We start from the raw sequence: 27,582 nt of genomic DNA on the forward strand, positions 1-27,582 counted from the left end.
CGCTGATTAAACCCCAACCTTTGGCAGTCCATTGGACTCTGTAAACCCAACCAGAGCAATTTAATACTCAGTTTGGAATAATTTATTAGTAAGCAATGAGTCACTTTGCAGTACTTGTTGGTTATTGTTCACTTACAAAAGCCGAAGAAGCTTCAATGGGAGAGCGTTAGACTGAATCTGTTTACTTGTAAGCCATGAGTCAATTTGCAGTCCAAGTTGGTTCTTGTTGACCTACACGAGCAGAAACTCAGATGGGAGAGCGTTGGATTGGAGGTCTAAACCTCCGTCAATCAACCCTGTACCACGGCAGTTCATTGGACGCTGTCAACCAAACCAAAATAGGTTAATGCTGTAAGTGGAATAATTTACTAGTAAGCAATGAGTAAATTTACAGTCCTTGTCGGTCGTCATGTAACTCCAGTAGCTGAGGTAGCTCAGTTGGGTGAGTGTTAGACTGAAGATCGAAAGGTCCTTGGTTAATCCCCGGGCTTCAGCAACACATTGCACTTTACAAACCTAGCCAAAATAAGCTGCAAGTCAATTTGGCTCAGATAGAAGAGTGTTAGAGAGCGTTCCCCGAAACATCCTTGGGCTTCCACAGTCCATTGGACTCTGTAAACCAAACAAAGATTGGGTAAATGCTCTAATTGGAATAATTTACTAGTAAGCAATGAGTCAATTTGAAGTGCAGTTTGGTTCTTTTTGTATAGAAGACTTGATTATTAATGCGCTCTGTAAAATAACGGGGGCGGGCGTCGTCAGGCGTTACATGATTTTGTGTAACGAAAAGACAGTGGACAGCACCCACGGTTCAATCCCGGTCAGGGATGGAGTAGAGGTGCATTCTTAGAGAGAGTTGATTCTACATGAAGTAACCCCTGACTACACTTTTGTGCTACTTCCTTGCAAATATTGATATTTTATACAAATCTTATACAAGCGTGTCTAAGGTTCAAAATGACAAGAAAGCGTTTATCATTATTGGCTGAGTTATTTGTTTTTGCAGCGCCTTGATTTCAATACATACAGCTTTTCCAAGTGAAAGTCAACATTGATTTACTCTAAAACAACCTATAAGAGTCGCTGTTGAGTCAATTAGATCAAGTTTTTTAAAGGCGTATTTCTTACCCTTAGTTCTTAATGTAATCAATATTTAATGAATAATCAACATGTACTCACATGGATTTGCAACAATCTACTGTGAACATTTAACTAAAAGTGGTATTATATTCAAATCTACTGTGTATGTCTTCCTATTTTGTTCAAAACTGTCAACCAAATGCACCTCGCACGCAATTCTAAGGGTCAAAATTAAAAGAAAATCTTACATTAACATCGATGTGAATTGTGTAATAAGATTTTGGTAGGAAAAAAAGTAGAAAAACACTGGACGGCGCCCGTGGTTCGATCCCAGTCTGGGATTGAGTAAAAGCGAATGCTGTGCAAGTACAGTGGTACCTCGGCATACGATCGTAATCCGTCCCGAGACTGAGATCGTATGACGAGGTTCTCGTAACTCGAGCGGACGTTTCCCATTTAAATGAATGGAAAAAAATTCCCCATCTATTAACAAAGTAACACATAACTAGTGGTTTAATAGAAATAAAATGTGTTTAATCTAACTAAAATTGGGCGGATTTCGCCGAGGGGAGAGGGGCACAAAAGGGGCGGGGGGCTTCGGGTTTTTTTTTCTCCACACAACGCACTCGTAAACGGAACAAACACTCCACCCTCACGTTCGCTATCGATGGGCTGTTTGCTGTTGTACTATTCCCTTCAAAATATTCCGAAAATGATGCACACAAATGTCCTCACAATCGGATAACGCACGACCACTTGCCAACGAGCAGCAGTCTTTTTTCAACGATCGCTCCGCTGCTCATGGAAGCTTCGGGGGCGCTGGCTAGCGGCTCCCTTTTAGCTTGTAGCATCTGTGTTCACATCCGCTTTGAATGGCGCCTATGATAGAGTTGCTACCGGGGATGCTATTGCCGGGAGTTGAGAGCCAGTGCCCCTGATGTTCTTATGAGCAGCGAACGAGAAGTAATATAATACTCGTTGTATTAGATAAAAATAACAGGAAATGCAGCAGCTGAGCTTACCCACGTATTGATTGTGGGTAAAGTTTTATTCTGAGAAAGAGTGCCATTGCCTGTAGGCGTTGTGTGCACGAGTATACTTCATTACCAAGAAAGCCCTCTTTTCCCCGGGCATGCGCGTTGTGCGTTTCATGGTCTGAATAATTCATTCGGTGCTCGTAAATATTGTTATACACGAAAGATATGCAAAAGAGACAGTGCCATGGCCACCTGGCTTGGTCGCATCACGAAATTTTGATCACATGACGGGCGAATTATTCGATTGAAATTTCCGTCGTAAGACGAGAATATTGTATGACGAGCGGTCATGTGACGAGGTAGATGAAGTAACCACTGAGCTAAACCAGTGCGAGAGCATAGGTAGAAAAGTCACTATTTATATAATCAAACACACTAATAGTCAAAGAAGAGTCCTAGTAGATGTTTGTGGACTTTTTATTGTTTTAATTTTAAAAGGTTATACTGAATCGCAGAAGTATTAGTTATCTTCACGTTGTTTTAGTACTTTAATCACTCCGTTGAAAAATAAAGGACGAAAAAGAACGTTCCGTTGCAGTAACTGCCCATAGCCTCAAAGTAGCGCTATTGGAACAATCTCTAGGATCAAAATCTTATGCTATTGTCTGCACCATCTTACTTGAAGCTAATATAGTACTTTAATTCTGGCTGAGACTTAATACTCACAGTCATTTATTTGTTAAAATGGCCACAATACGGAAAATGAATGATTTTTTAAAATTGAATTGAATGAATAGAATTTAATGTTTTTATTATCATTATACAAGTATAATGAGATTTAAAGCTCCACCACGAAGTGCACAAATACACCAACAAACAGACAAACAAATAATCAATAAATAATCAATAATTACACTTAGGTTCTGTTTGTAAGTCAGTAGGACATCGACCATCCATTCCATTTGATATATTTTTCCGTGGGGGAACAATCTCACACTGAACACCACGAAAACTAAAGAAATAATCGTGGACTTTCGCAAACACAGCACAGATCTGGCCCCACTCCTCATAAATGGAGTGTGTGTAGACAGGGTCCAGTCCTTTAAATTCCTGGGGGTCGACGTCATGGATAAGCTCTCCTGGTCTACAAACACCACGGCAGTAGGGAAGAAGGCCCAGAAAGGACTCGATTTCCTGAGGGTACTCAGGAGGAACAACTTGGACACTAAGCTTCTGGTAACCTTCTGTAGAGCCACTGTGGAGAGCATCCTGGCATACTGCATCACAGTGTGGTACGCTGGAAGCACGGCAGCAGACAAAAAGGCCATGCAGAGAGGTATAACACTGCGCAGAAGATTGTCGGCTGTTTTCTGCCCTCACTGGAAGACATTGCCAGCCCTCATTACCTCAGCAGAGCCAGGAACATCACCGGGGACCCATACCACACTGGTCACAATCTGTTCCAGCTGCTGCCCTCTGGCAGACGCTTTAGGTCTCACAAAGTACGGACAAATAGGCTCAAGGACAGTTTTTCATCCCCATCCATCAGGACTCTAAACTTGCTGTAACACGACACACAATCCCTTCTGTAATAACTTCGGGGTGAGGTAACATGAGAAGACGTTGGGCGGTGATCTACCTCCTACTGGCTGACTGAAGGTAAGTGAAAGACAGTGAGAGGTAAGTGATCCGCTCGGGGGGTGATGCGATGTATCCATCACGGCAGAAAGCCAAATTACGAGTCTGAAATTATTTTCACTTATTTGGGTCTTTTACTGGGAAAACGCACCTTATGGAGAAGCACCACCAATTTCGTCATACGCAGTTTCTGGGTATGATGACAATTAGGCTTTTGTCGAGTCAATGATGATGACAAAGCCTATGTCCGATTATTATTATTATTATTAAGAACCCACACTGGCAAAAAGCCATTTTCCTGCTCATTTTACGGTCAAACCTTTTCCCAAATGCAACATTTAAAAACCCACACAAGAACCCACACTGGTAAAAAACCATTTCTGTGCTCAATTTGTGGTCACTCATTCTCTCGAAAGGACCAGTTAAAAGGCCACACGAGAACCCACACAGGTGAAGAACCATTTTGTGGTCAAGCATTCTCATTGGCTCACATGGGACTCTTAAAAGAAGACATATTAACCCACACTGAATAACAATGTTTTCCTGCTCAGTCTGTGTCCACTGATTCGCTACAACAGCCCAGGGAGACAACAGTTGGAACCTTCACGAGGTGTCTCCCGAGAGGCCGCCCGCCGCGGCCTGCGAATCCAACACAACCACCCAGAGCTGCCACCCAGGAACATGACGCCCTATGTTTTTCATCCAGCCGGAGATGACCGCCCTGCCCCACACCTCCGGTTACTCCTCCTAAGGGCAGGCGACGTCGAGGAGAACCCGTGACCTTCCTGCCCGGGATGCTCTAAAACGATCCGTCGTGACTTCACCCCACTGGTCTGCAACGCTTGCCGACGAAATTTCCATAGGACCTGTAGCGGCCTGACCCGAACCCAGATAAAGAGTCATCAAGGCTTTCTCTGCGGATCCTGTTCCGGAAATGCCGTCGTGCCGTCACTTCTGCGCACAGCCTACGTGGGACCGAAAGAAAAATGCTGTCTCTGCAAAATGTCCTTTTCCCCTACCATCTCCCCCATCCCCTGCTCGAACTGCCCAAACAAATCCCACCGCTCTTGCTCTGGACTACCTCGCTCCCAAACTAATGCAAACTGGCTATGCCCGACCTGTTCACCACCCCTGACACAACAATCCTCCACACACCAAACAGCCATAACAATACACCAATCTATAAACGCAAACTGCCCCACAGGGTAATCCTCAGGCGCCTGAGGTGAAAAAGAAGAAGAAGAAGAACAACAGCCCAATTAAGAAGCCACACATTAGAACCCACATCGGTGAAAAACTTTTTCCTACGCAGTTAATGACACAAATGTAAGAAGCAGTGGCCAATGACAGTTCTACTTGCTTCATCAATTTCTGGATAAAAGAAAATTGTATTTTGTATTCTGAAAATCTTATTCACGCCTGCTTTGTTCAATTCTTGTGTAATCTACATCCACACTATTCAAATATACAGTGGGGCAAATAAATATTTTGTCAACCACCAATTGTGCAAGTTCTCCTACTTGAAAAGATTACAGAGGCCTGTAATTAATAGCATCCGTTTTAACTCATTATCGGTATAAAAGACACCTGTCCACAACCTCAGTCTCTCACACTCCAAAGTCCACTCTGACCAAGACACTTTGGACTTTCCGCATTTTCCGACAGTGTCCCTTTGATATATCGGGTGCATGAAACGGGAGGGGTAGGGGTTAACTTTTAGCCGAGTGAATCTTTTTTTCTGTTTTAATGAGCTTATGACTTCAGAAGATCTATATTAATATATTGTAGTTAGCTTGTGTAATTGCATTCTATTTTTTATTTCTATTTTTCTATGAAAAATATATAAGACAATAAGCGACTTGGAACAGGGGTGTGGAAGCTTTTCAAATCTCTTGAACAAATTTAACTTAAGAAAAAACACAATTTAGTTACTCAAAATAGTTATTTTCCTTTAACCAAACCCAAATCTTAATATTTACTAATATGTACTTTTCTGGTCCAAGCTGTCGAAGGACACCAGAGACAAAATTGTAGACCTGCACCAGGCTGGGAAGACTGAATCTGGGATAGGTAAAACGCTTGGTGTAAAGAAATCAACTGTAGGAGCAATTATTAGAAAATGGAAGACATACAAGACCACTGATAATCTCCCTCGATCTGGGGCTATATGCAAGATCTCACCCCGTGGCTTCAAAATGAATGTTATGGTTGGATGAAACCAAAATAGAACGTTGTGGTAGAAACACAGGTTCTTGTGTTTGGAGGAGAAAGAATACTGAATTGCATCCGATCTTTGAGGATGAAAATGATCCCAAACACACAGCCAGGGCAACAAAGGAGTGGCTTCGTAAGAAGCGGTTCAAGGTCCTGGAGTGGCCTAGCCAGTCTCCAGATCTCAACCCAATAGAAAATCTGTGGAAGGAGTTGAAAGTCTGTGTTGCACAACGACAGCCCCAAAACCTCATTGCTCTAGGGGAGATCTGATTGGAGGAATGGGCCAAAATACCAGCAACAGTGTGTGAAAGGCTTGTGAAGAGTTACAGAAAACGTTTTGCCAACAAAGGGTACATAACAAAGTATTGAGATGAATTTTTGGCATCGACCAAATAGTTATTTTCCACCATGATTTGCAAATAAATTCTTTAAAAATTAAACTGTGATTTTTTTTCACCACATTCTGTCTCTCATGGTTGAGGTTTACGCATGTTGACAATTACAGGTCTCTTATCAAGTAGGAAAACTTCCACAATTGGTGGTTGACTAAATACTTATTTGCCCCACTGTGTAAGAATCTTGAGTGGAAATAAAAAAATTATTCACTTCATAATTCTAAAATCAGAATACGTTGCCTATTTCAAGTGATCCTTTTTGCTGTTATTTGAAATAGTAGAACCTAAATTCGGAAATTACAAAGTAAATAATCAATAATGTGATGAAAATAATATGGAACAATATTTTTTGCATTGAAAAAATCTCAAGCCGAACCATTAACTGAAAATTGTATCATTTAAAATTATGTCGCCTATATTAACATTATAAAGTCCATTTTTATCAAAGTTTAATTAACAGGAATTTAATAATGCCAAAGAGCTTCCGGTTTACATTACAAAAGAATAAAAATGACTTTAATCTCATAATATTAGGATCTGAATGTTGTTATAGTACCATCTATGATTTCATATTTCGATTTTAACCTCGTAATAGCTTTTATTTTAATCTCTTAATATATAGATTTCTCTCTAGCTTTTATGTTGGTTATATTGATTCTACGGGTTTTTAAAAGGAAATAACTAAAACATATCATTTGGTTGTAATTTTTCCATTGGAGAAAATATTAATAGTTCACATTATTTTCCATAATAGATATTGTATTTTTATTCATTTTTTCGTTCTCTTTTTTTTTTCCGTCTGAGGCAAAATCTTCGCCGCGTGTATAAGACGTCATCACCACTCGACGTCTCGGCCGTTTGCTCCGGAACGGCGCTTGCTATCCTGTTGTAAAGCGTTTTGCTTTTTTTTGTTATCACTCCTTAACCGCAAAACTAATCCAATCAAAATTGGGCGAAATCCATCCGAGCACACGCAAATAATTGTTTTAATCTCGAGTTGTTTGGGTACACGTTGAAGTTTTTGGTGTCCTTATCTCAGCCTAGCCGAGTTTAGCTGCTAGCGAAGGGTTAAAATGCAAACACCAAGCCCAAAAGTGTCAGGTGAGTTGACTTTTCCTTTTTTTAAAATGAGATTTTGAGAAGAATCCCCTTTTTCCACCAATTCCTACGATGAATCGACTCCTCAATGACTAAATATTTAGTTGTTTTTTTCCCTTCTTTCTCTTCGACATAGCCAAATAGCTTCACAAACATTTCGTCGTTGTGCGGAATTAACAGACTAAAATTTAGCAAAATGTATGCAAAATGCACAATTCAAGCAAAACCACGACGTCATCAAGTCTTGACTGTTTACAAAAGTTGTTCCTTTTAATTCACTTTCTATTTTAGCCCCAGTTGTGTTTAATCTTTTTCATTCATTCATTTTCTGAACCGTTTTATCCTCATTAGGGTCGCGGGGGGAGCTGGAGCCCATCCCAGCTGACTCCAGAGGCGGGGACACCCCGAATCGGTGGCCAGCTGTTCGCAGGGTACAAGGAGACGGACAACTAATCATACCTAGGGGCAATTTAGAGTGTCCAATGGATGTTTTTGGAATGTGGGAGGAAACCAGAGTACCCAGAAGAAACCCACACAAGCTCGGGGAGAACATGCAAACTCCGCACAGGTGGACCGACATGGATTTGAACCCAGGACCCCAGAGCTGTGAGGCCAACGCGCTAACTACTCAGTCGCCGGGCAGTGTTTTTTTAATCTCTCCATCGTAATTAAACGTTTCTTAATATCTCTTCTTGAAATATTTAAAATATTAATTATAGAGCTATAGTATTCTTTACCAACTCATTCTTTGAGAGCAGTTTTTAAAGATTTCTAATCATCTTTGAAGTCCCACATAGTACTTTATGCAATGACTATAATAATAAAGAACTTACCAATACCAAGAGTAAACTCTAATCTTTCATCAGAAAAATGATTGATTTCTACTCTTTTCTGTTCTTTAGTCTTAGGCATTGGTAAATTTCACCCTAAAAAATCAATTTCAGGGCGAAAATAACTGAGAATGAAGCTTTTTGTGAAAATATACAATGATCTGGAACACCTAACTCTCGAATTTCAAAACAAAATACGACAAGAGTACAGTCGTACCTCTACTTACGAAATTAATGGGTTCCAGAACAATTTTCGTGAGTTGAAAATTTCGTAAGTAGAGCAGAACTTTATATGTAAATACTCTAATTCGTTCCATGGTCCTCACAAAACTACCAACTAAACCCATAAAAATTCATCAATGTCCCAATTTTGTAGGAAAAGTGTGAAGACACAAAAATGAGAGAAAATGATCATAAAATTATTTAATAAGCCATTAAAACTTCTTCTAGGCATAAGGTCAAGCACACAACAACAGTCAAAGAAACATGGAGGGTTGTTGTGAGAAAGCAAATGAGAGCCCAGTAGAGTGGCGTGAACATGTCAAGCAAGCAGTGCATCCGCGAAAATGTCAAAATAAGATAACAGATACAGGAAATGTATGGACGTTTTCGTAACTTGGATCTTCTTTTGTATCTTGAGGCACTGATAAGTTTGTAAGTAGAGGTATGGCTCTATAAGACTTTAATTTCTTAGTCTAACCTAAAGGACTTCTCGTCAGATAGACAGTTGATAAAATATATCATTTATCTTTGTGTTTTGCAGCTTTCAGAAATGATCTTGGTGCTGATGGGCAGGGGTCTGGTGACTTTGAAGAGAAATTTGAGCTCCCCCATATCAAAAGGGAGGAGCCAGAGTTCCCTATTCACCAAAAGAGAGAAGAACTACTTCCCATCAAAAAGGAGGAAAATGATTTCACTTGGTCAACTGGTGAGCCCATGAAGAGCAAAGATGATCTGGGCGTGGCCAGCAGAGGGGCGGAGCCAGCATACACCTCAACAAGGCCCCAAATTAAAGAGGAGGAGGAGTCACAGTTTCCTCAACAGCAGCATATGAGAGAAGAGGAGCCTCCAATTAAAAAGGAGGAGCAAGATGTCATCGGGTCAACTGGTGAGCCTTCCAAGAGTAAAGATGATCTGGACGTGGCCAGCAAAGGGGCGGAGCCTGCACATGGCAGCAACTCAACAGAAGGATGGCAACTAGAGAATCTAATTGCTCCTTTATCAGATAGCGACGACTTGCTTTATGACCACGAGGACGATGAAGGTGTTAAGAAAAAACCCAGTGGCGACACACTCTACAAATGCGCCCAGTGTGGGAAAACATTTGGGAAAATGTTTACTTTGAAAAGACATATGGTGACCCACAAAGGTGAAAAAACATTTTCCTGCTCAGTTTGTAGTCAAACATTCGTAGAGAAGCGAATCTTAAAAAGACACCTGATAACCCACACTGGTGAAAAACCATATACGTGCTCAGTTTGTGGTAAAACTTTCCCATACACGGAAAGCTTAAAAGCCCACATGAGAACCCACACTGGTGAAAAAATATTTTCATGCTCAGTTTGTGGGAAAAGTTTTACAGAGAAGGGAAGTTTAAAAATACACTCAAGAACCCACAGTGGTGATAAACCGTTTTCCTGCTCAGTTTGTGGGCAAGCATTTACACAAAGGGGGAATTTAAAAACCCACGCAAGAACCCACACTGGTGAAAAACCTTTTTCATGCTCAGTTTGTGGTCACTCTTTCTCTCGAAAGGGCCACTTAGAAAGCCACATGAGAACCCACACAGGTGAAAACCCATTTCCGTGCTTGATTTGTGGTAAAGCTTTCAATCAGAAGCAAAACTTAAAAGTCCACATGAGATCCCACACTGGTGAAAAACCATTTTCCTGTGCAGTGTGTGGTAAAAGATACCCAGAGAAGGGAAGTTTAAAAATACACACAAGAACCCACACAGGTAAAAAACCCTTTATCTGTTCAGTTTGTGGTCAAGCATTCGCAGAGAAGTCAAGGTTAAAAAACCACACAAGAACCCATACTGGTGAAAAACCCTTTTTTTGCTCGATTTGTGGTCAAGCTTTCTCTCAAACGCACCAGTTAAAAAGCCACACAAGAACCCACACTGATGAGAACTCCTTTTCCCCACCCAGTTAATGTTCAAACATTTTCACAGAAGGGAACCTGAAAAGAAAACCTAACAACCCACACGGGACGAAAAGCCTTTTTGCCTAATGTGTGGTCCAACATTCCGCCCCAAGAATTCCTTAAAAATACCCATAATAACCCACATTGGTCAGGAATCATTTTCTGCTCAGTCTGTTGGATTTATTCAAAAGATTTAAATGACGAGTGTCGTTTTAGAGTCACATGTTGCTAAGATGAGTCTTCTGTGAATTTGGCCGTAAACAACAAATAGAGAAAAGCATAAATTAAATGTTGTTTAATTTCATTTGATCGTTTCAATTAGCTTTGTAAGCTACATTCATTTCATATTTTTGGGAGGAAGAAACTTCTGTTTGATTTACTGTAATGATTTGCTACATTACATGTTATGGGAATTTGAAGTTTTGTGTTTGTTTTTCCAGGGTGTAAAATTTGGAATATGATTTGGGCGATAAAATTAGGACTAATTTCCAATTTTTTTTCTGGTTTGTCTTTTTCCATTTAACATCTTTTGATTGTGGAGGAAAGAAATATATATTTATGAGGTGTAAAATAAATGAGGGAAATCACAATCGCTCTGTCTGTTTTGTTTCCGGCCATTTTCTGGCATTTTTTTCTCCTGTGCATGGGGGGCAGCCTTACTGTAGGAGAGGAGGATCAGCGTTATTTCCATGCTGACACGGCTGTTTTGATGACACGTTGCTGATGATGCTGCAAGCTGAGTTCTGAACATCACTTCTTTTCACGTTACTTCCTTGAACTGAACATTCTATGTCATGCCCCCTTCAATATACACACACCTGTATACAGTGGTACCTCGAGATTCGAGCTTAATCCGTTCCGGAACTGAGCTCGTATGATGAGATTCTCGTAACTCGAGCGGACGTTTTCCATTGAAATGAATGGAAAACAAATTAATTCGTTCCAGCCCTCTGAAAAAACACCAAAAACAGGATATTGGATTGGAATTTTTTTTTTATTTCTTCTAATTCGCCATATATTAACAAAGTAACACATAACTAGTGGTTTAATAGTAATAAAATGTTTTTAATCTAACTAAAATTGGGCAGATTTTGCCGACGGGAGACAGAGACGTTTGGGGGCGTGGGTGGGGGGTTCCTTTTTTTTTCCACGACAACACACTCGTAAACGGAACAAACAAATTTAAATTAACTTGGATTAATATATACAGACACTCAAACATACGTTTAATGTAACTTTACACAAAACTGAATTCTAATTTTGTTGTAATCTTTTGTTACCTTCGTTTTTCGGGTTGGCGGTTTGCCACCCCTCCGCCCTCACGTTCGCTATCGATGGACTGTTTGCTGTTGTATTGCCTTCAAAATATTCCCAAAATGATGCACACAAATGTCCTCACAATAGGATAACGCACGACCACTTCCCAACAAGAAATAGTCTTTAAGGAACGATCGCGGGACCTTTCCTAAGAAAGAATAACAGGAAATTACATAGCTGAGCTTCCCACGTAGTGATTGTGGGTAATGAAGTTTTATTCTGAGAAAGGTTGCCATTGCCTATGGGTAATGTGTGCAGGAGTATACTTCATTACCCAGAAAGCCCTCTTTTTGCATGCGCGTTGTGCGTTTCCTGGTCGTATGAGAAACTCGTCTGAATTAATTAGTTCGGTGCTCGTGAATATTGTTATACACGAAAGATATGCAAAAAAGACCTGGCTTGGTCGCATCACAAAATTTTGACCGCATAACGGGCAAATTATTCGATCGAAATTTCCCCCGTAAGACGAGCATTTTGTATGACGAGCGGTCGTATGACGAGGTACCACTGTATATAGGTACATATATAGGTGTAATTGTACATAATGTTATGGGTTTTTGTGTTAATGATTACACTAAAGAGTTGGATTGAAGAAACAACAACGTCTCACTGTTGTAATTATTTCCCCCTGTGTTTCAAGATCAAATGCAGGGTGTAACATTTTGGAGGCACTGCTGGGATTGCTGTTCAGATGTCCAGTGTCCAAGACCTGCTCACTGAATTCTGAGCCAGATAAATCCCCCCAAACACTACAAACCAGGCAGATGGCAGTGAGAGGAGGTGTTGCTGTTTAAGAAGAACTGGAAGTTGGCAGTTGAGCACTTGTCATCTGAGGCCTACGAGATCATCAGAGGGACAGTAAAGACGTGCCAGTTCAGAGTTCACTCCTGTACAGTCAACAGAACTCCTACATCGTCAACAAAATGGAACAGTTACTCGAAGAAGTGGTAGGAACATTGAACAACCTGACGGAAAATAACCTACTGGAAATATGTGATTTTCTCAACATATTAAGAAGTGTTAAACGGAAATCGCGTCTATCATTAGTGGTTCACATTGTGAAGTACCAAGAAAGAGAAGAACTAGAGGAAGTAGAGGATGAAGGCATGTCTGAATTGTTGAAACTGAAAGAGTTGCATAATAACATGGGGCACCAGGGTGTCGACCGCACAGTATTCCTTGTGCGTGATCGTTTCTTCTGGCCGTATATGCAGTCTGAAATTGAACATTATGTGACTAAAACCTGCCCTTGCCTAAAACAAAAAAAACATGCCAGGAACAGAGAGCACCATTGACGAATATTGTGACAACACAGCCCTTTGAGCTTATCTGTATTGACTTTCTTCATCTTGATCGATGCAAAGGCGGATATGAGTATATCCTCGTTATCGTCGATCACTTTACACATTTTGTCCAAGCATATGCCACCACCTCCAAGTCAGGGAAGGCTGCTGCAAACCTTATCTTCAATGACTTTCCCCTGAAGTTTGGGTTCCCCTTACGTATCCACCATGATCAGGGAAGAGAATTTGAAAATCAGTTGTTCACACAGTTGAAGAGACTCAGTGGCATGGCTGGATCCAGGACAACACCTTATCAGCCGATGGGTAATGGTCAGGTGGAACGAATGAACAGGACATTACTACAGATGCTCAGAACACTGACTGAGACACAGAAATAGAATTGGAAGGAGTCTTTGAACAAGCTTGTGCATGCATACAACTGTACCCGTTGTGATGTGACAGGTTATTCACCATTTTACCTACTGTTCGGGAGGTCGCCGGGGCTTCCAGTGGACATGCTCTTTGGACTGTGCAACAAATCCGATGCAGATGGACAGCAGGACTATGTGGAGAAATGGAGACGAGGGATGGAGGAGGCGTACACCATTGCCACCGAGAGTGCACGGAAAGCTGCAGAACGAGGTAAAAAGCACTATGACACCAAAGTGAGGAGCTCCGTACTACAACCAGGAGAGCGCATCCTGATTAAAAACCTGACACCAAGAGGACCTGGAAAACTCTGTGACTTCTGGGAAGATACAGTTCATATAGTGGTGAGGCGAATGGGATCTGATCTACCAATTTATGAAGTCAGGCCAGAAAAAGGTAAAGGGCGTTCCAGAGTTCTGCACAGAAATCTACTGATTTCCTGTGACCATTTACCCATTGAAGCAACACCAGAAAAAGGAACAATTGACAAAAGTATGCAGAGAAATAAACAGCAGCCGGTATCTCATCTTCAAGAATCAGACGAAGACAGTGGTGACGAATGACTTTCACTACGAGCCCCTCCAGGTGCTAAATGAGAGAGATGCGCAAAGGATGGAGTCTGAGCACAGGCCACTGCCAGCTGATCAGAGACTTGAAGTGAAGGGCCCTGCTTCCGGACCAGTACAAGCAGAAGATGACTATCCGCTGGAGGAGCCTGGTCCATCTGTGGAGGACCTGCTTGGTGAGGGAACAAACCTGGCTGTTGAAGATCCTCGGGATGATCATTTATCAGAGACCTCTCCGCCAACTGCTGTGACTGAACCTGAGGCGTTGACTTACGAACGTCCAAGAAGGGAGAGACATCCACCACGACGCACAACCTATGATCAGGTTGGTGTCCCCTCCTGCTACAGTACCCAGTCACCACATCAGCTGCTACCTGCTTACCCTGCACCAGGAGTGGTCCCTTGTTTAGTACACCTGCAGCCATATTACATTCAACCACCCTTTATGTATGGACTCCAACAGACTTGAGCCTACAAGGGTGACATGTATTATGCTGGCATGGACTGTTACGGACTGTGATTAGTTTCCATCCGGTAAACATGTACCGTGTGAGTTGTGGATTGTATTTGAAGTGTGGCCCTTGCCGTCTGGAGTTTTCATGAGTATCAGCTCACAGAAGAGGATGTGAAGTGACAAGTTCACAAGACTGTTCAGGATAACAACCAACAAGCGGAGAGATATTTGGAATGTACTGATGTCGAGACGACATTTGTTTTGTGGGGGAGAGTGTGGCATGCTAAAGTGTTTAATTTATTAACGATCGCATGTTGGGGATGTGCAACTAGTTTGGATTGGATGTATATCGATATTCGATTATTGATGCCTTGATGCCCATACCACTAGTTTGGATTGGATGTATATCGGTATTCGATTATTGAGGCCTTGATCCGTGTACCTTGACCCCAGCACGGGAGATCTTCTTCATATCATTAAAGTCGGATTGAGGAAGCAACAACGAATCACTATTGTGATCATTTCTCCGTGTTTCAAGCGAAAATGTAGGGTGCAACAAACACAATAATTAAGACACTGAATCACAAGTTATCGAAGAAGCGCATTTTAAAGAAATTATATCAGAAAATTAGCAATTTCTCAAAGGTGTCTTAAACCCAAAAGGAAAAGTTTTTTTTTCTTTTATTTACATTACAGACGCTCCCCTACTTACGAACGAGTTAGGTTCCGAGCGATTGTTCATAAATTGAATTTGTTTGTAAGTTGATTCAGTGCTATATTTTGTATTATAATTTATGTTTAAGGCCTATATAAGTATATTGAAGGTTTATATAAGTGCATTTGTATAGCCTTGTATAAGTAACACGCATTGGTTTGTACTGTAAAAAACATTTAATAAAATGGAGAGAATATGTACAGTACTGTATATATAGAGAGAGAGATTTATGTATTAGAAACTGGCCGAAAGAAGCGATCTAACAACGATTGCACAGTTTTCTTCTTTTTTTCATCATAAATGATGCGGTAGCACTGTATGGCATCATTCAATTGATTTGCAAACTTTGTGCAACGTTCAATATTTGGGTCCTGCTGCTCGATCTTTCTGTTTATAAATGGTACTGACGGTCGAACGATTCAAGTTGTATGCCCGTGCAACGCTCACCACTCTCACTTGCAACTCCCTCAATAGAAGCCTTTCGCTTTTTACCAACCATATTCAATAATGGATGCAGGAGATATTTAATGATACAAATGAAAAAGGTTCTTTGCGCACTGGAGATACGTTCACGCACGTCCGCATTGCAACGAATTGGACAGAAGAAGGTAGATGCTGGGTGAGCTGAGCCCTCACAGCGCCAGGTGTCGGTATTAGCGGCGAAAAGAAGCACTACTCGGAAAAAAATACAAAATCGAACTTACGAACATTTTTCGACATAAACGCAATTTGCAGACATGTTCGTATGTACCGTTGTTCGTAAGTCGTATGTTCGTAAGTAGGGGAGCGTCTGTACTCCCTTAAACCGGACCAACCAAAAGATGTAAATTATTTTTCTTGATTTTCCCATTTTGACGAATATTTGCAATTTTTCCCTTCAATTTTTTTCTTTGTGTTTTTGTTCAATAAGTATTTTGTAAAATGTAAATTAACTATATAAAAATATTTAACAAATGATTAAAATACATCTTCCCTTACTAAGAAAAAAAAGCTCAAATAAACATTGTTTTAGATCTATTAAAAAATCAATATTTAAGGCTTTTTATCCAGTTCTTTTAATCTGATTTAAATAAAATTTAAAAAAAAAATATATCTAAAAGAGACCGGCCCACATGAACTCGAGTTGACGTTAATGCACCCTTGGGCTTTTTGTATAGTTTCCTGCAGTGATTTTTAACGTCCACCAGTGTCAGTATTCTGCGAAGCTGTGGGTCACTGTGTGGAAACGACAAGTGATCCTCACAAACCCATCACTTGAAGTGTGTCAAGACAATCATTTCGGTATACATAGAGTTTTAATTAAAACACAAAAAGCAAACTGATAATATGGGCCCAAAATCAAAAATTACACAAAAAAAAATTAAAATTAACGAAAAGCCGCAAGACGCAGTAAGGCTTGGGTTAACGAGACATGAAAAACGGGTGGGTGACACACGGGAGGCGACCACAGATGAAAGCAATGGACAATAACAACAATAAGATTCAACCATTAATATTTTTTTTCATACTAATGATTATACATAGGGATATTGAGTATTATCTGTTTGTTCAACATTAAAATAACATTAAAAAAAATCACATTTGACTTCATTTACCGACTGCCAGGTCTATTTACGTACAAATCAAATCAGTTTGGATAAATATAAAAAGCGAAAAGAACTACTCCAAAATGAACCCAAAGTCTGTTCTTTTAGTTAAAAAAGGGAAATAATGTAGTTTACAAAGCTAATAGAACTTTCTGAAGATTAAATGAAATATAACAAGATTTGACTTGTTTTTCTCTTTTTCAAACAGAGACAAATTCACAGCAGACTAAATTTATCAACATGATTTAAAAATGACACGAGGGATTCTCATCATTTTTGCCAATTAATCGATAACATACACACACACGTGTCTTTTAAGTCTTATGAATAAATTCTTGGCAACAAACTTAGTATTATGTATTACTAAGTATTTTTAACCAATGTGTTGAAACACAAACTGAGCAAAGAAAGGGCTTTTCACCAATGCGGGTTAAGTCTTCTTTTCAGGTTCCCTTCTGTGAAAATGTTGGAACATTAACTGCGCCTGGAAAAGGTTTTTGAATTGTGTAGCTTTTTAATTGGGCAGTTGTAGCGAATCTGTGGCCACAGACTGAGCAGGAAATCATTGTTCTCCAGTGTGGGTTGATAAGTGTTCTTTTAAGCTTCTCCTTTGGGAAAATGTTCGACCATAAACTGAGCAGGAAATCAGTTTTTCACCAGTGTGGGTTCTTGTCTTTTTAAAGTTTCCTTCTCAGTATATATTTTACCACAAACTGAACACAAAAATGTTTTTTCACCAGTGTTGGTTCTTATGTGGGGTTTTAAGCTTTTATTGTGTGAATCTTCGACCACAAACTAAACACGGAAATGGTTTTTCACCTGTGTGGATTCTTGTGTGGGTTTTTAACGTTCCCCTTTCTGTAAATGTTTTACCACAAACTCAGCACGAAAATGGCTTTTCACCAGTGTGGGTTCTTGTGTGTTTTTGTAAATCTTGCTTTTGCGAATAGGCTTTACCGCAAACTGAACACGAGAATGGCTTTTCACCTGTGTGTTCTTGCATGACTAATTAAGCTGGTCTTCCGTGTAAATGTCTGACCACAAACTGGACACGAAAATGTTTTTTCACCAGTGTGGGTTCTTGTGTGCCTTTTTAAGGTTTCCTTTTGTGTAAATGTGTGACCACAAACTGAACACGAAAATGTTTTTTCACCAGTGTGGGTTCTTGCGTGCCTCAATAAGGTTCCCTTCTCTGTAAATGCTTGACCACAAACTGAACACGAAAATGGCTTTTCACCAGTGTGGGTTCTTGTGTGAAGATTTAAATTATCGTTCCGTGTAAATGTCTGACCACAAACTGAACACGAAAATGGTTTTTCACTAGTGTGGGTTCTTGTGTGTTTTTGTAAATCTTGCTTTTGCGAATAGGCTTTACCGCAAACTGAACACGAGAATGGCTTTTCACCTGTGTGTGTTCTTGCATGACTAATTAAGCTGGTCTTCCGTGTAAATGTCTGACCACAAACTGGACACGAAAATGGTTTTTCACCAGTGTGGGTTCTTGTGTGCCTTTTTAAGGTTTCCTTTTGTGTAAATGTGTGACCACAAACTGAACACGAAAATGGTTTTTCACCAGTGTGGGTTCTTGCGTGCCTCAATAAGGTTCCCTTCTCTGTAAATGCTTGACCACAAACTGAACACGAAAATGGCTTTTCACCAGTGTGGGTTCTTGTGTGAAGATTTAAATTATCCTTCCGTGTAAATGTCTGACCACAAACTGAACACGAAAATGGTTTTTCACCTGTGTGTGTTCTTGCATGACTATTTAAGTGTCCCTTCTGTGTGAATGTTTGACCACAAACTGAGCATGAAAAAAGTTTGTCAACCATGTGGGTTCTTGTGTGCATTTTAAATTTTCCCTTGTGTGTATTTTTTTTACCACAAATTGTACATAATGGATTCTCTCCAATGTGGCTCCACATATTTCTTTTCAAATTAGACTTTTTCCCAAAGATTTTCCCACACTGAAAGCATTTGCAGAGTTTGTAGCCACTGGGATTTTTCTTAACATCTTCAACATCATCATCGTCAAAATGCAAGTCGTTGCCATCTGATAAAGGAGCAAATAAATGTTCAGCTCGCCATCCTTCTGTTGAGCTGCCGGACAGAAGCTCCGCCCCTCTGTTGGCCACGCCCAGATCATCTTCACTCTTGAAAGGCTCAATAGTTGACCATTTGACACATTCGTTTTTGATTGGCGGTTGCTCTTCTCTTTTGCACTGTTGAGGGAACTCTGGCTCCTCCTCTTTAATGAGGGGCCATGTTGTGCTGTTTGCAGGCTCCGCCCCTTCGCTGGCCACGACCAGGTAATCCCTTTTCATGGACTCACCTGGTGACCAGGTGAAATGATCTTCCTCCTTTTTGATTGGAAGTTGCTCGTCTCCCATTTGTTGTTGAGGGAACTCTCGCTCCTCTTTAATTAGGGGCCATGTTGTGGTGTTTGCAGGCTCTGCCCCTCCACTGGCCACGCCCAGAACATATTCCCTCTTCACAAACTCACCAAGTGACCAGGTGAAATGATCTTCCTCCCTTTTGATTGGATGTTGCTCGTCTCCCATTTGTTGTTGAGGGAACTCTGGTTCCTCCTCTTTGATTTGGGGGAGCTCAACTTCCCCTTCAAGGTCAACAGACTCCTGCCCATCCGCACCAAGATCATTTCTGAAACCTGCCAAGACACAAAGATAAATGATTTACCATTTTCTAATTATAAAATGACTGATTTTTTTGTTCACAGAAATGAAACCAAACGCAAGAGGGCGCCATACATTCATTTCGTCACAATGCAGTACTGACTACTGTAGTATTCTCGTCAACAGCAACACGAGTTGAAATCTGTTTATAGGTGCATTTTTCAAAGTATGGCACTATTGGTCAGAAAAGTTTCTTCCCTGGTGATGTAACTCCTTAAAATTAGTCAAATCTTTTGGGAGCCTTTTCATTGTAAACATTCTCTTTTATGTTTTAGATTTCAATTTAGTTAAAATGCTTTCGCCAAAGGGGAGGCATTAAAAAAAGCATTATCTTTTATTCAGTAGCAGGTCTATTATTATTTGGGGGATTAATGAGATTGAAATAGAGGTACAGTGGTACTTCTACATACGAGCAGCTCGAGATACGAGGAAAATTTCGAGCAAATAACCAAATGCGAGAAAGCCATTTGGCCAAAACGTGAGGCTGTTTATCATTGTCGCGCACTGTCTTTTTTGCTGCATGTCTTTCGTGTATAACAGATATCTACGAGCACTGGGCGGAGCGCTGCATTTTTTTCAGTGTTTTTTTTTTCCATCACTCAGCGCGAATGCCGGAGCGATCACTAATACAAGCAGCAATGTTCGCTCTATTTTTTTGTCTGTCTGGGCAGAAAGACAACCTCCCTGAGCACACTGAGTACCGACCGGTGTGAGCAACATCATCATTGCTCACTATAGGCACACACCAGTATCACGCCTACCATAAGCAGGTAAATGTCTACTACACATAAATGATTTAGTAATAATAAAATGTAATGATTAATATCAATGAATGGGCAGCCCGGCGGATGAGTGGTTGCGCGTCGGCCCTAAAGCAAAAAAAAAAGGGATTTTATTTTGTGCGCTCCATATGATTTGCTGTGCACGGAGAAGACGAGAGTAGTGCGCAATTGCGCACGCGCGCAGCTTAGAGGGAACATTGACGAGCAGTATAGTACAGTGGTACCTCGAGATACGAGCTTAATCCATTCCGGAACTGAGCTCGTATGACGAGATTCTCCTAACTCGAGCGGACGTTTTCCATTGAAATGAATGGAAAACAAATTAATTCGTTCCAGCCCTCTGAAAAATACCAAAAACAGGATATTGGATTGGAAAAAATGTTTTATTTCTTCTAATTCGCCATCTATTAACAAAGTAATACATAACTAGTGGTTGAATAGTAATAAAATGTGTTTAATCTAACTGAAATTGGGCAGATTTCGCCGACGGGAGACAGGCGTTTGGGGGCGTGGGGGGTCCTTTTTTTATCCACGACAACGCACTCGGAAACGGAATTTTTTTTTTTTAATTAACTTGGATTAATATATATAGACACTCAAACATACGTTTAATGTAACTTTACACAAAACTGAATTCTAATTCTGTTGTAATCTTTTGTTACCTTCGTTTTCCAGGTTGGCGGTTTGGCACGCCTCCACCCTCACGTTCGCTATCGATGGACTGTTTGCTGTTGTATTGCCTTCAAAATATTCCCAAAATGATGCACACAAATGTCCTCACAATAGGAGAACGCACGACCACTTGCCAACGAGAAATAGTCTTTAAAGAACGATCGCGGGAGCTTCTTTCCTTAGAAAGAATAACAGGAAATACAATAGTTGAGCTTACCCACGTATTGATTGTGGGTAGTCTTATGAGAAACTCGTCTGAATTAATCGTTCCGTGCTTGTAAATATTGTTATACACGAAAGATATGCAAAAAAGACCTGGCTTGGTCGCATCACGAAATTTTGATCGCATGACGGGCAAGTTATTCAATCGAAATTTCCGCCGTAAGACGAGAATTTTGTATGACGAGCGGTCGTATGACGAGGTACTACTGTATATCACTTCTCGTTGGCTGCTCATAAGAACATCAGGGGCACGGTCTCTCTCTGCCCCCACAACTCCTCGTGTAATATCTCTGGTCGCAACTACAGACCTCCCCTACTTACGAACGAGTTAGGTTCCGAGCGATTGTTCATAAGTTGAATTTGTTTGTAAGTTGATTCAGTGCTATATTTTGTATTATAATTTATGTTTATGGCCTATATAAGTATATTGACGGTCTATATAAGTGCATTTGTATGTTTAAGGCTTGTATAAGTAACACGCATTGGTTTGTACTGAAAAAAATATTTAATAAAATGGAGAGAATATGTACAGTTCTGTATATCTATAGAGATTTATGTATTAGAAACTGGCCGAAAGAAGCGATCTAACGACGATTGCACAGTTTTCTTCTTTTTTCCATCATAAATGATGCGGTAGCACTCTATGGCATCATTCAATTGATTTGCAAACTTTGTGCAACGTTCAATATTTGGGTCCTGCTGCTCGATCTTTATGTTTATAAATGGTACTGACGGTCGAACGATTTGTATGCCCGTGCAACGCTCACCACTTTCTGACGTGCATCAAGCTTCGTTATTATTGCCACTCGTTTCAAATGAAATGGCTTGCCTCTTCCTTGCAACTCCCTCAATAGAAGCATTTCACTTTTTACCAACCATATTCAATAATGGATGCACGAGATATTTAATGATACAAATGAAAAAGGTTCTTTGCCCACTGGAGATACGTTCACGTACTTCCGCATTGCAACGAAGAAGGTAGATGCTGGGTGAGCTGAGCCCTCACAGTGCCAGGCGTCGGTATTAGCGGCAGAATGAAGCACTACTCGGAAAAAAATACAAAATTGGACTTACGAACATTTTTCGACTTAAACGCAATTTGCAGACATGTTCGTATGTACCGTTGTTCGTAAGTTGAATGTTCGTAAGTAGGGGAGCGTCTATATACCTCTTTGTAATGTCTCTGCGAGTACTGAGCAGAGCGTTGCATTTTTTCAGTGTCCCCCCTTAGTCTATTAGCTCCCGTTAATGGAGCGATCGCTAATTCAAGACTACTTCTAGTTGGCAATAGGTTGTATATTATCCTATTGTGAGGACATTCGTCTGCATCATTTTCGGAATATTTTGAAGAGAATACAACAGCAAACAGCCCATCGATGGCGAACGCGAGGGTGGAGGCGTGGCAAACAGCTAACCCGGCCAGAAGGTATAAAAATGTAAAACAAAATTAGAATTCAGTTTTGTGCAAAGTTGCATTAAACGTATGTTTGAGTGTGTCTGTATATATTAATCATCCGAGTTAATTTAAATTTGTTTGTTCGGTTACGAGTGTGTTGCCGTGGAAAGTCCCCCCCTCTATGTCCCTCTCTGTACCCTCCGCAAAATCTGTCTAATTTTAGTTCCATTTAACACATTTTATTACTATTAAACCACTAGTTATGTGTTACTTTGTTAATATATGGCAAATCAGAAGAAATAAAACATTTTTTCCAACCCAATATCCTGTTTTTGGTGTTTTTTCAGAGGGTTGGAACAAATTAATTTGTTTTTAGTTCATTTCAATGGGAAACGTTCGCTCGAGTTACAAGAAGATCGACATGCGAGCTCAGTCCCGGAACGAATTAAGCTCGTATGTAGAGGTACCACTGTATAGTCTGATTAGACACTCTAAATTGCCCCTAGGTATGAGTGTGAGCGTGAATAGTTGTTTTTCTCCTCGTGCTCTGCGATTGGCTGGCCACCGATTCAGGGTGTTCCTCTCCTCTGGGCCGTAGGCAGCTGGGATAGACTCCAGCACCCCCTATACAAGATTTAGCATATCAGAAATTGGATGAATGAATGTTGGAATTAAAAACAGTGGGAGAAGCCCAACGTAGCCTCTGCAGCAAACCTCGACTGGGTAGACCAGGGGTCACCAAACTACGGCCCGCGGGCCGGATACGGCCCGCCGGCACATTTGGACCGGCCCTCTGAACAATACCAGAGACGCTATCGGATTTTTTTTCCTATTTGGCCTTGAAGACTGGGACGTTTTAATCTTGTGTTTGGTTCATTGCCCCCCTGCTGAGCCCACAAATCATCCCAGTGAAGCGGGGCTTCGCATTGCTTCTTTGGTGACACGCGCGGGGAGAGTGTTTCCCTTTGATGCATGCGGGCACGTCCACCGTTGCATGCACGAGCAGTGTTACCGAGACATCTGGACGATCGCAGGTGAGGGCGGAGCCCTGGGACCATCGCGGACTATTCAAGCATATTAAAACTGCAACCTGTTTGAGAACGGAATAATGGCGAAAAAGTTAGGTGAGAGAAAAATTGATTCAGAATGCAGGGTATTTAACCTGGAGTGGACAAACGATTATTTTTTTGTTCAATGCAAAGAAAAGGCTGTTTGTCTCATTTGTCAAGAGACGGTGGCGGTATTCAAAGAATACAATCTTTGCCGACACTATGAATCCCGTCACAAAGACAAGTACGATAGATTGCAAGGCCAAATACGAGCAGACAAACTCTCAAAGCGAAAAAGTGGACTACTATCTCAGCAGAACCAGGCATCCGTTCGGGCCAGCTTTTGGGTTGCTAAATTGATAGCAAGCAGCGGTAAGCCTTTCACTGACGGAGAGTTTGTTAAGAAATGTATGGATACTGTCGCGGAGGAGGTGTGTCCCGAGAAGAAAGATGCATTTAATGCCGCAAGTCTGTCGGTGAGTACAATGACCAGACGCGTTGAAGAAATCGGGAGTAATGTATATGCCCAGCTGTAGCAGAAGACGAAATAATTTGACTTTTTTTTCATTAGCACTGGATGAAAGCACGGACGTGCAAGACACAGCGCAACTGCTCATTTTTATTCGTGGAGTTAGCGCAAACTTTGAGATTTGCGAGGATCTGGCAGCCCTCCAAAGTCTCAAAAGGACTACAACGGGAGAGGATATTTTTGACAAAGTGTGCCAAACCATGGAGAAGTTGGACCTGGACTGGTCAAAGCTAGCTAGCATCACGACTGACGGGGCTCCTAGCATGGTGGCCGAAACTCGCGGTCTAATAATGGGACGCATGAACCGGGAGTTGGAAAAAAGGGGTCTCACCGCCCCGCTACGAGTCCACTGCCAAATTCACCACCAAGCACTGTGCTGCAAAATGTTGACGTGGGATTCTGTAATGACGGTTGTGGTGTCGTGCATAAACTTCAGAGCAAAGGGAGAAGATTGTGCATGGCACAACAGAAAGTTAATGTTCCATGGCTTTTTTTCTATGAAGAACCCAGAGAGAGTTATTTAGTTATTATTTATTTCATAAATAGTGTTATTTATTTCCAGTTTTTTCTGTGAAGAACTCAGAGAGGGTTATTTAGTTATTATTTATTTCATTAATAGTGTTATTATATGTTTCCTGACTTTTTTTCTGTAAAGAACCTGGAAAGGGTTATTTGGTTATGTGTGGCTTTCTGGAAAACAATTAAAAAAAATTAAGCTCCCCTACGATCGTCACACTTTTTCTGTTACAAACTGACACCGGCCCCCCATCAGAGAAGGGAAAAGTTATGTGGCCCTCACAAGAAAAAGTTTGGGGACCCCTGGGGTAGACGGTGCATTTCCAGACAATTTTCTGGTACTCGGCTGTCAGATTCAAGTATTCGGCCTTCTTGCGCTCGAAGGTGGTCTCGATCCCCTCCTTTGATGGTACTGTTAGTTCTATGAGGTGAAGCGCTCTTGCCTTGGAGGACCATACCTCAATGTCTATGCGGAGTGGGCCAGATTTGGCCCTCGGGCCGCAACTTTGACACCATTGTTTGAACGCTGCTCTCGTTGTTGTTTAGTGCATCTACATCTCTATTTTTTTTAATTTCAATTTAGAGCATGCAAATAAGTGTTATGTCACTCAAGCATGTAGCCAAAAATGGAGGGCGAGTAGCAGGAATGACTATTGAACGCCTCTGGGGGCGCTCGCGCTTTGCGTAATTTGACAAATACATTGTTTGTTTGTGATATGGATACAATAAAAGGAAAGCTACTGTTTAATGCCGTTGTTAAGTATTAACACGCGTTGAGACTTTTCCCTCCTAGAGTGGTTACATTTAAATAGAAATAGAATTTATTACGTCTTTCTTCGAATGGTGCTAGTGCAAATTCATGAAAATGTACGTACGCTACTATAGTGTCATGTCAATAGCAGTGGCGGGCCGTCAGGCCCTTCAAGGCCTTCTCTGCTGGCCTAAGAAATATCTGAATCGTATTATATTTTGTCCATCAATACTTATTATTCTAAATGGTCTGTTAGCTTCCTTTCATTGCTTTTCCCCCTGGTTGCACTGCTTCCAGATGTGTGTTTTCATATTGAAGCATTTAACCAATCACATTTCAGCCATTATTTGTTGTCAGATCAGATCTGCCTCAAAGCCTTCACAATCAGTTCTTGCGGGCTCTGCTGCATTAAACTAGACTGTTGCTTTTAACCAATCAGATTTCGAGTTGGCAACCCCACAATGATTTTTCATAGGCGTTAGCATTTTGCTGGCTGGGACATGTCATTGCTTTCACAAACTATGATTGGCTAGTAGGCGGGCCAAAGCAGTACCCGAGGCAGCCGAGATCGCAAACTCCACCCACAATGGCCGACAGAAGCAAAAACAAATGGATTCTGTATGCTCCCAAAGCTATTTTCCAGACGGACTTTTCCAGAAAAAAATGGACATCATTAAGAAAGGGCGGTCAACTCCGAAGCTAGCAAGCCTGTTACAGCCGGGAAAATGGTGTGTGGGGCACTTTCAGCGCGCTAACTTAGCTCCACAAGCAAATAGTATATTGTTGTGTTAATTTAAACCTATTTTCAAAACGGACTATGCCGAAAATATGACAGGACAGGCTTTCATCATTAGCTTCGATGGCGATAGGAAAGAAGGACGAAAGAAAGGAGGATGGATATTGTGTAAAAAGGATTTTTGGTGAGTAAAATATGACTATATTCCTAAATAATATTTCAATTGTGGGCCAAGTTCTGATATCGGAAAAGCTCCTGTGTTTGTATTTAAGCTCCAGTGTTTGTATTTAATCACAAAATGCTGCTAGGAAGTGGATTTTACACCAGTTTAATTTTTGGCGTTTCACCATTGACGTCCATCGCTGTCTTTTCCCGGGAAAAATCACCCTCCTGGCCTGTTTGTAATGTCTCAAAAGCTCCAGTATTTGTATTCAATCAATAAATGATGCTAGGAAGTGGATTTTACCTAATTTTAGTGCATTTTTTGTCATTTCACGTATGGACGTATCGACGTTCATCACTGTCTTTTTACCGGGGAAATGATACTCCGGGCCCGGTTCTGATGTCTAAAAAGCTCCAGTATTTGTATTTAATCAATAAATGCTGTTTTCAGCTGGATTTTACCCCATTTTCGGGCAATGTTTGCCCGTACGCCATTGACGTTCATCACTGTCTTTTCCCGGGAAAATCACCCCCTGGCCTGGTTTTAATGTCTGAAAAGCTCCAGTATTTGTATTTAATCATGAAATGCTGCTAGGAAGTGGATTTTACCCCATTTTTGTGCATTAATTTATTGATTATTTTTATGTGTCGCAGCTCTAGCTGCAGTAGAGGTTTTATTGCCATAAAATAGTTTTGAGGGTTGGATTGATACGTTGGAAGGCGCTACCAGAAAATGCACCGCCCGCCACTGGTCAATAGAATACCGTTAATCTTAAGGGAATCTATGGAAATAAAAAGTGAGCCCACCTTCTAGTCTATGAAGAACAACTTTCTCGTGCGTTATGTTGCAAACTGTCGATTGCTCGTGAGTTGAATGCTCCTGTTTGACCTCAAAAAGTTCCTCCTGTAGCTTTGGCCGTTGTGTTCTTGCCGACATTTCCACACGTGAATTCTGATGATGGCGGCGGCTTTGATAGCTGCTAGCTATGCTTAGCTAAAATAGCCAGGAAACCTACAACGAGTTATTCGTCGACCCTTTCCTTTATAGGTGCTGGCTAAGCTAAAGCATAAACAACCACGTCAACAACTTATTTATTGGATAGCCGCTAGCTATGCTGAGCTAAAATACTCAGGAAATCTACAACGAGTTCTTCGTCGACTCTTTCCTTTATAGCTGCTAGCTAAGCTAAAGCATAAACAAGCTCTTCAACGACTTGTTTCTTTGATAGCTGCTAGCTGGGCTAAGCTAAAGCAGGTTTTGCTGATAAATAGTGATGGAACGAGCGACGCTGGTGCGTTAGCACTGTGCCGACAGCTCAAGAGAGAAAGCCCGTATTGGGGCGTGTAAAG

The 27,582-nt window shown here is 41.0% G+C and overlaps 2 protein-coding genes across 4 annotated transcripts; one reads left to right on the forward strand and one right to left on the reverse strand.

Moving 5' to 3' along the window:
- Window positions 1–519: 519 nt before the first annotated feature.
- LOC144065557 (uncharacterized) lies at window positions 520–27,557 on the reverse strand. Of its 2 annotated transcripts, XM_077588513.1 has the most exons (3): window positions 27,040–27,557; window positions 19,228–19,392; window positions 520–612 (listed from the first exon to the last, which is right to left on the reverse strand). In XM_077588513.1, the coding sequence occupies exons 1-3, from the start codon at window positions 27,167–27,169 to the stop codon at window positions 563–565; spliced, it is 345 nt and encodes a 114-aa protein (XP_077444639.1). In that variant the 5' UTR covers window positions 27,170–27,557; the 3' UTR covers window positions 520–562. The 2 variants fall into 2 exon arrangements, with proteins under 2 accessions (XP_077444639.1, XP_077444638.1); XM_077588512.1 differs by lacking the exon at window positions 520–612 and having other exon boundaries at window positions 16,418–19,392.
- LOC144065572 (uncharacterized) lies at window positions 7,147–11,421 on the forward strand. Of its 2 annotated transcripts, XM_077588547.1 has the most exons (3): window positions 7,147–7,405; window positions 7,754–8,008; window positions 8,996–11,421. In XM_077588547.1, exons 1-3 carry the CDS (start codon window positions 7,378–7,380, stop codon window positions 10,384–10,386), a joined length of 1,674 nt encoding a protein of 557 aa, XP_077444673.1. In that variant the 5' UTR covers window positions 7,147–7,377; the 3' UTR covers window positions 10,387–11,421. The 2 variants fall into 2 exon arrangements, with proteins under 2 accessions (XP_077444673.1, XP_077444674.1); XM_077588548.1 differs by lacking the exon at window positions 7,754–8,008 and having other exon boundaries at window positions 8,996–11,419.
- Window positions 27,558–27,582: the final 25 nt, after the last annotated feature.

The sequence above is a fragment of the Stigmatopora argus genome, chromosome 20 (genome assembly GCF_051989625.1).
Source record: "Stigmatopora argus isolate UIUO_Sarg chromosome 20, RoL_Sarg_1.0, whole genome shotgun sequence".
Classification (NCBI taxonomy): Eukaryota; Metazoa; Chordata; class Actinopteri; order Syngnathiformes; family Syngnathidae; genus Stigmatopora; species Stigmatopora argus.

Excerpts from the sequence above, each read along its gene's own strand:
- LOC144065572 (XM_077588547.1), top strand. The coding sequence starts at position 7,378 with ATGCAAACACCAAGCCCAAAAGTGTCAG. Across the intron at positions 7,406-7,753 it reads ACCAAGCCCAAAAGTGTCAG|GGTCGCGGGGGGAGCTGGAG; the intron begins GTGAGTTGACTT and ends TATCCTCATTAG. Across the intron at positions 8,009-8,995 it reads GAACCCAGGACCCCAGAGCT|CTTTCAGAAATGATCTTGGT; the intron begins GTGAGGCCAACG and ends TGTGTTTTGCAG.
- LOC144065557 (XM_077588512.1), bottom strand. The coding sequence starts at position 27,169 with ATGTCGGCAAGAACACAACGGCCAAAGCTACAGGAGGAACTTTTTGAG. Across the intron at positions 19,393-27,039 it reads TGTTCTTCATAGACTAGAAG|GTTTCAGAAATGATCTTGGT; the intron begins GTGGGCTCACTT and ends GTGTCTTGGCAG.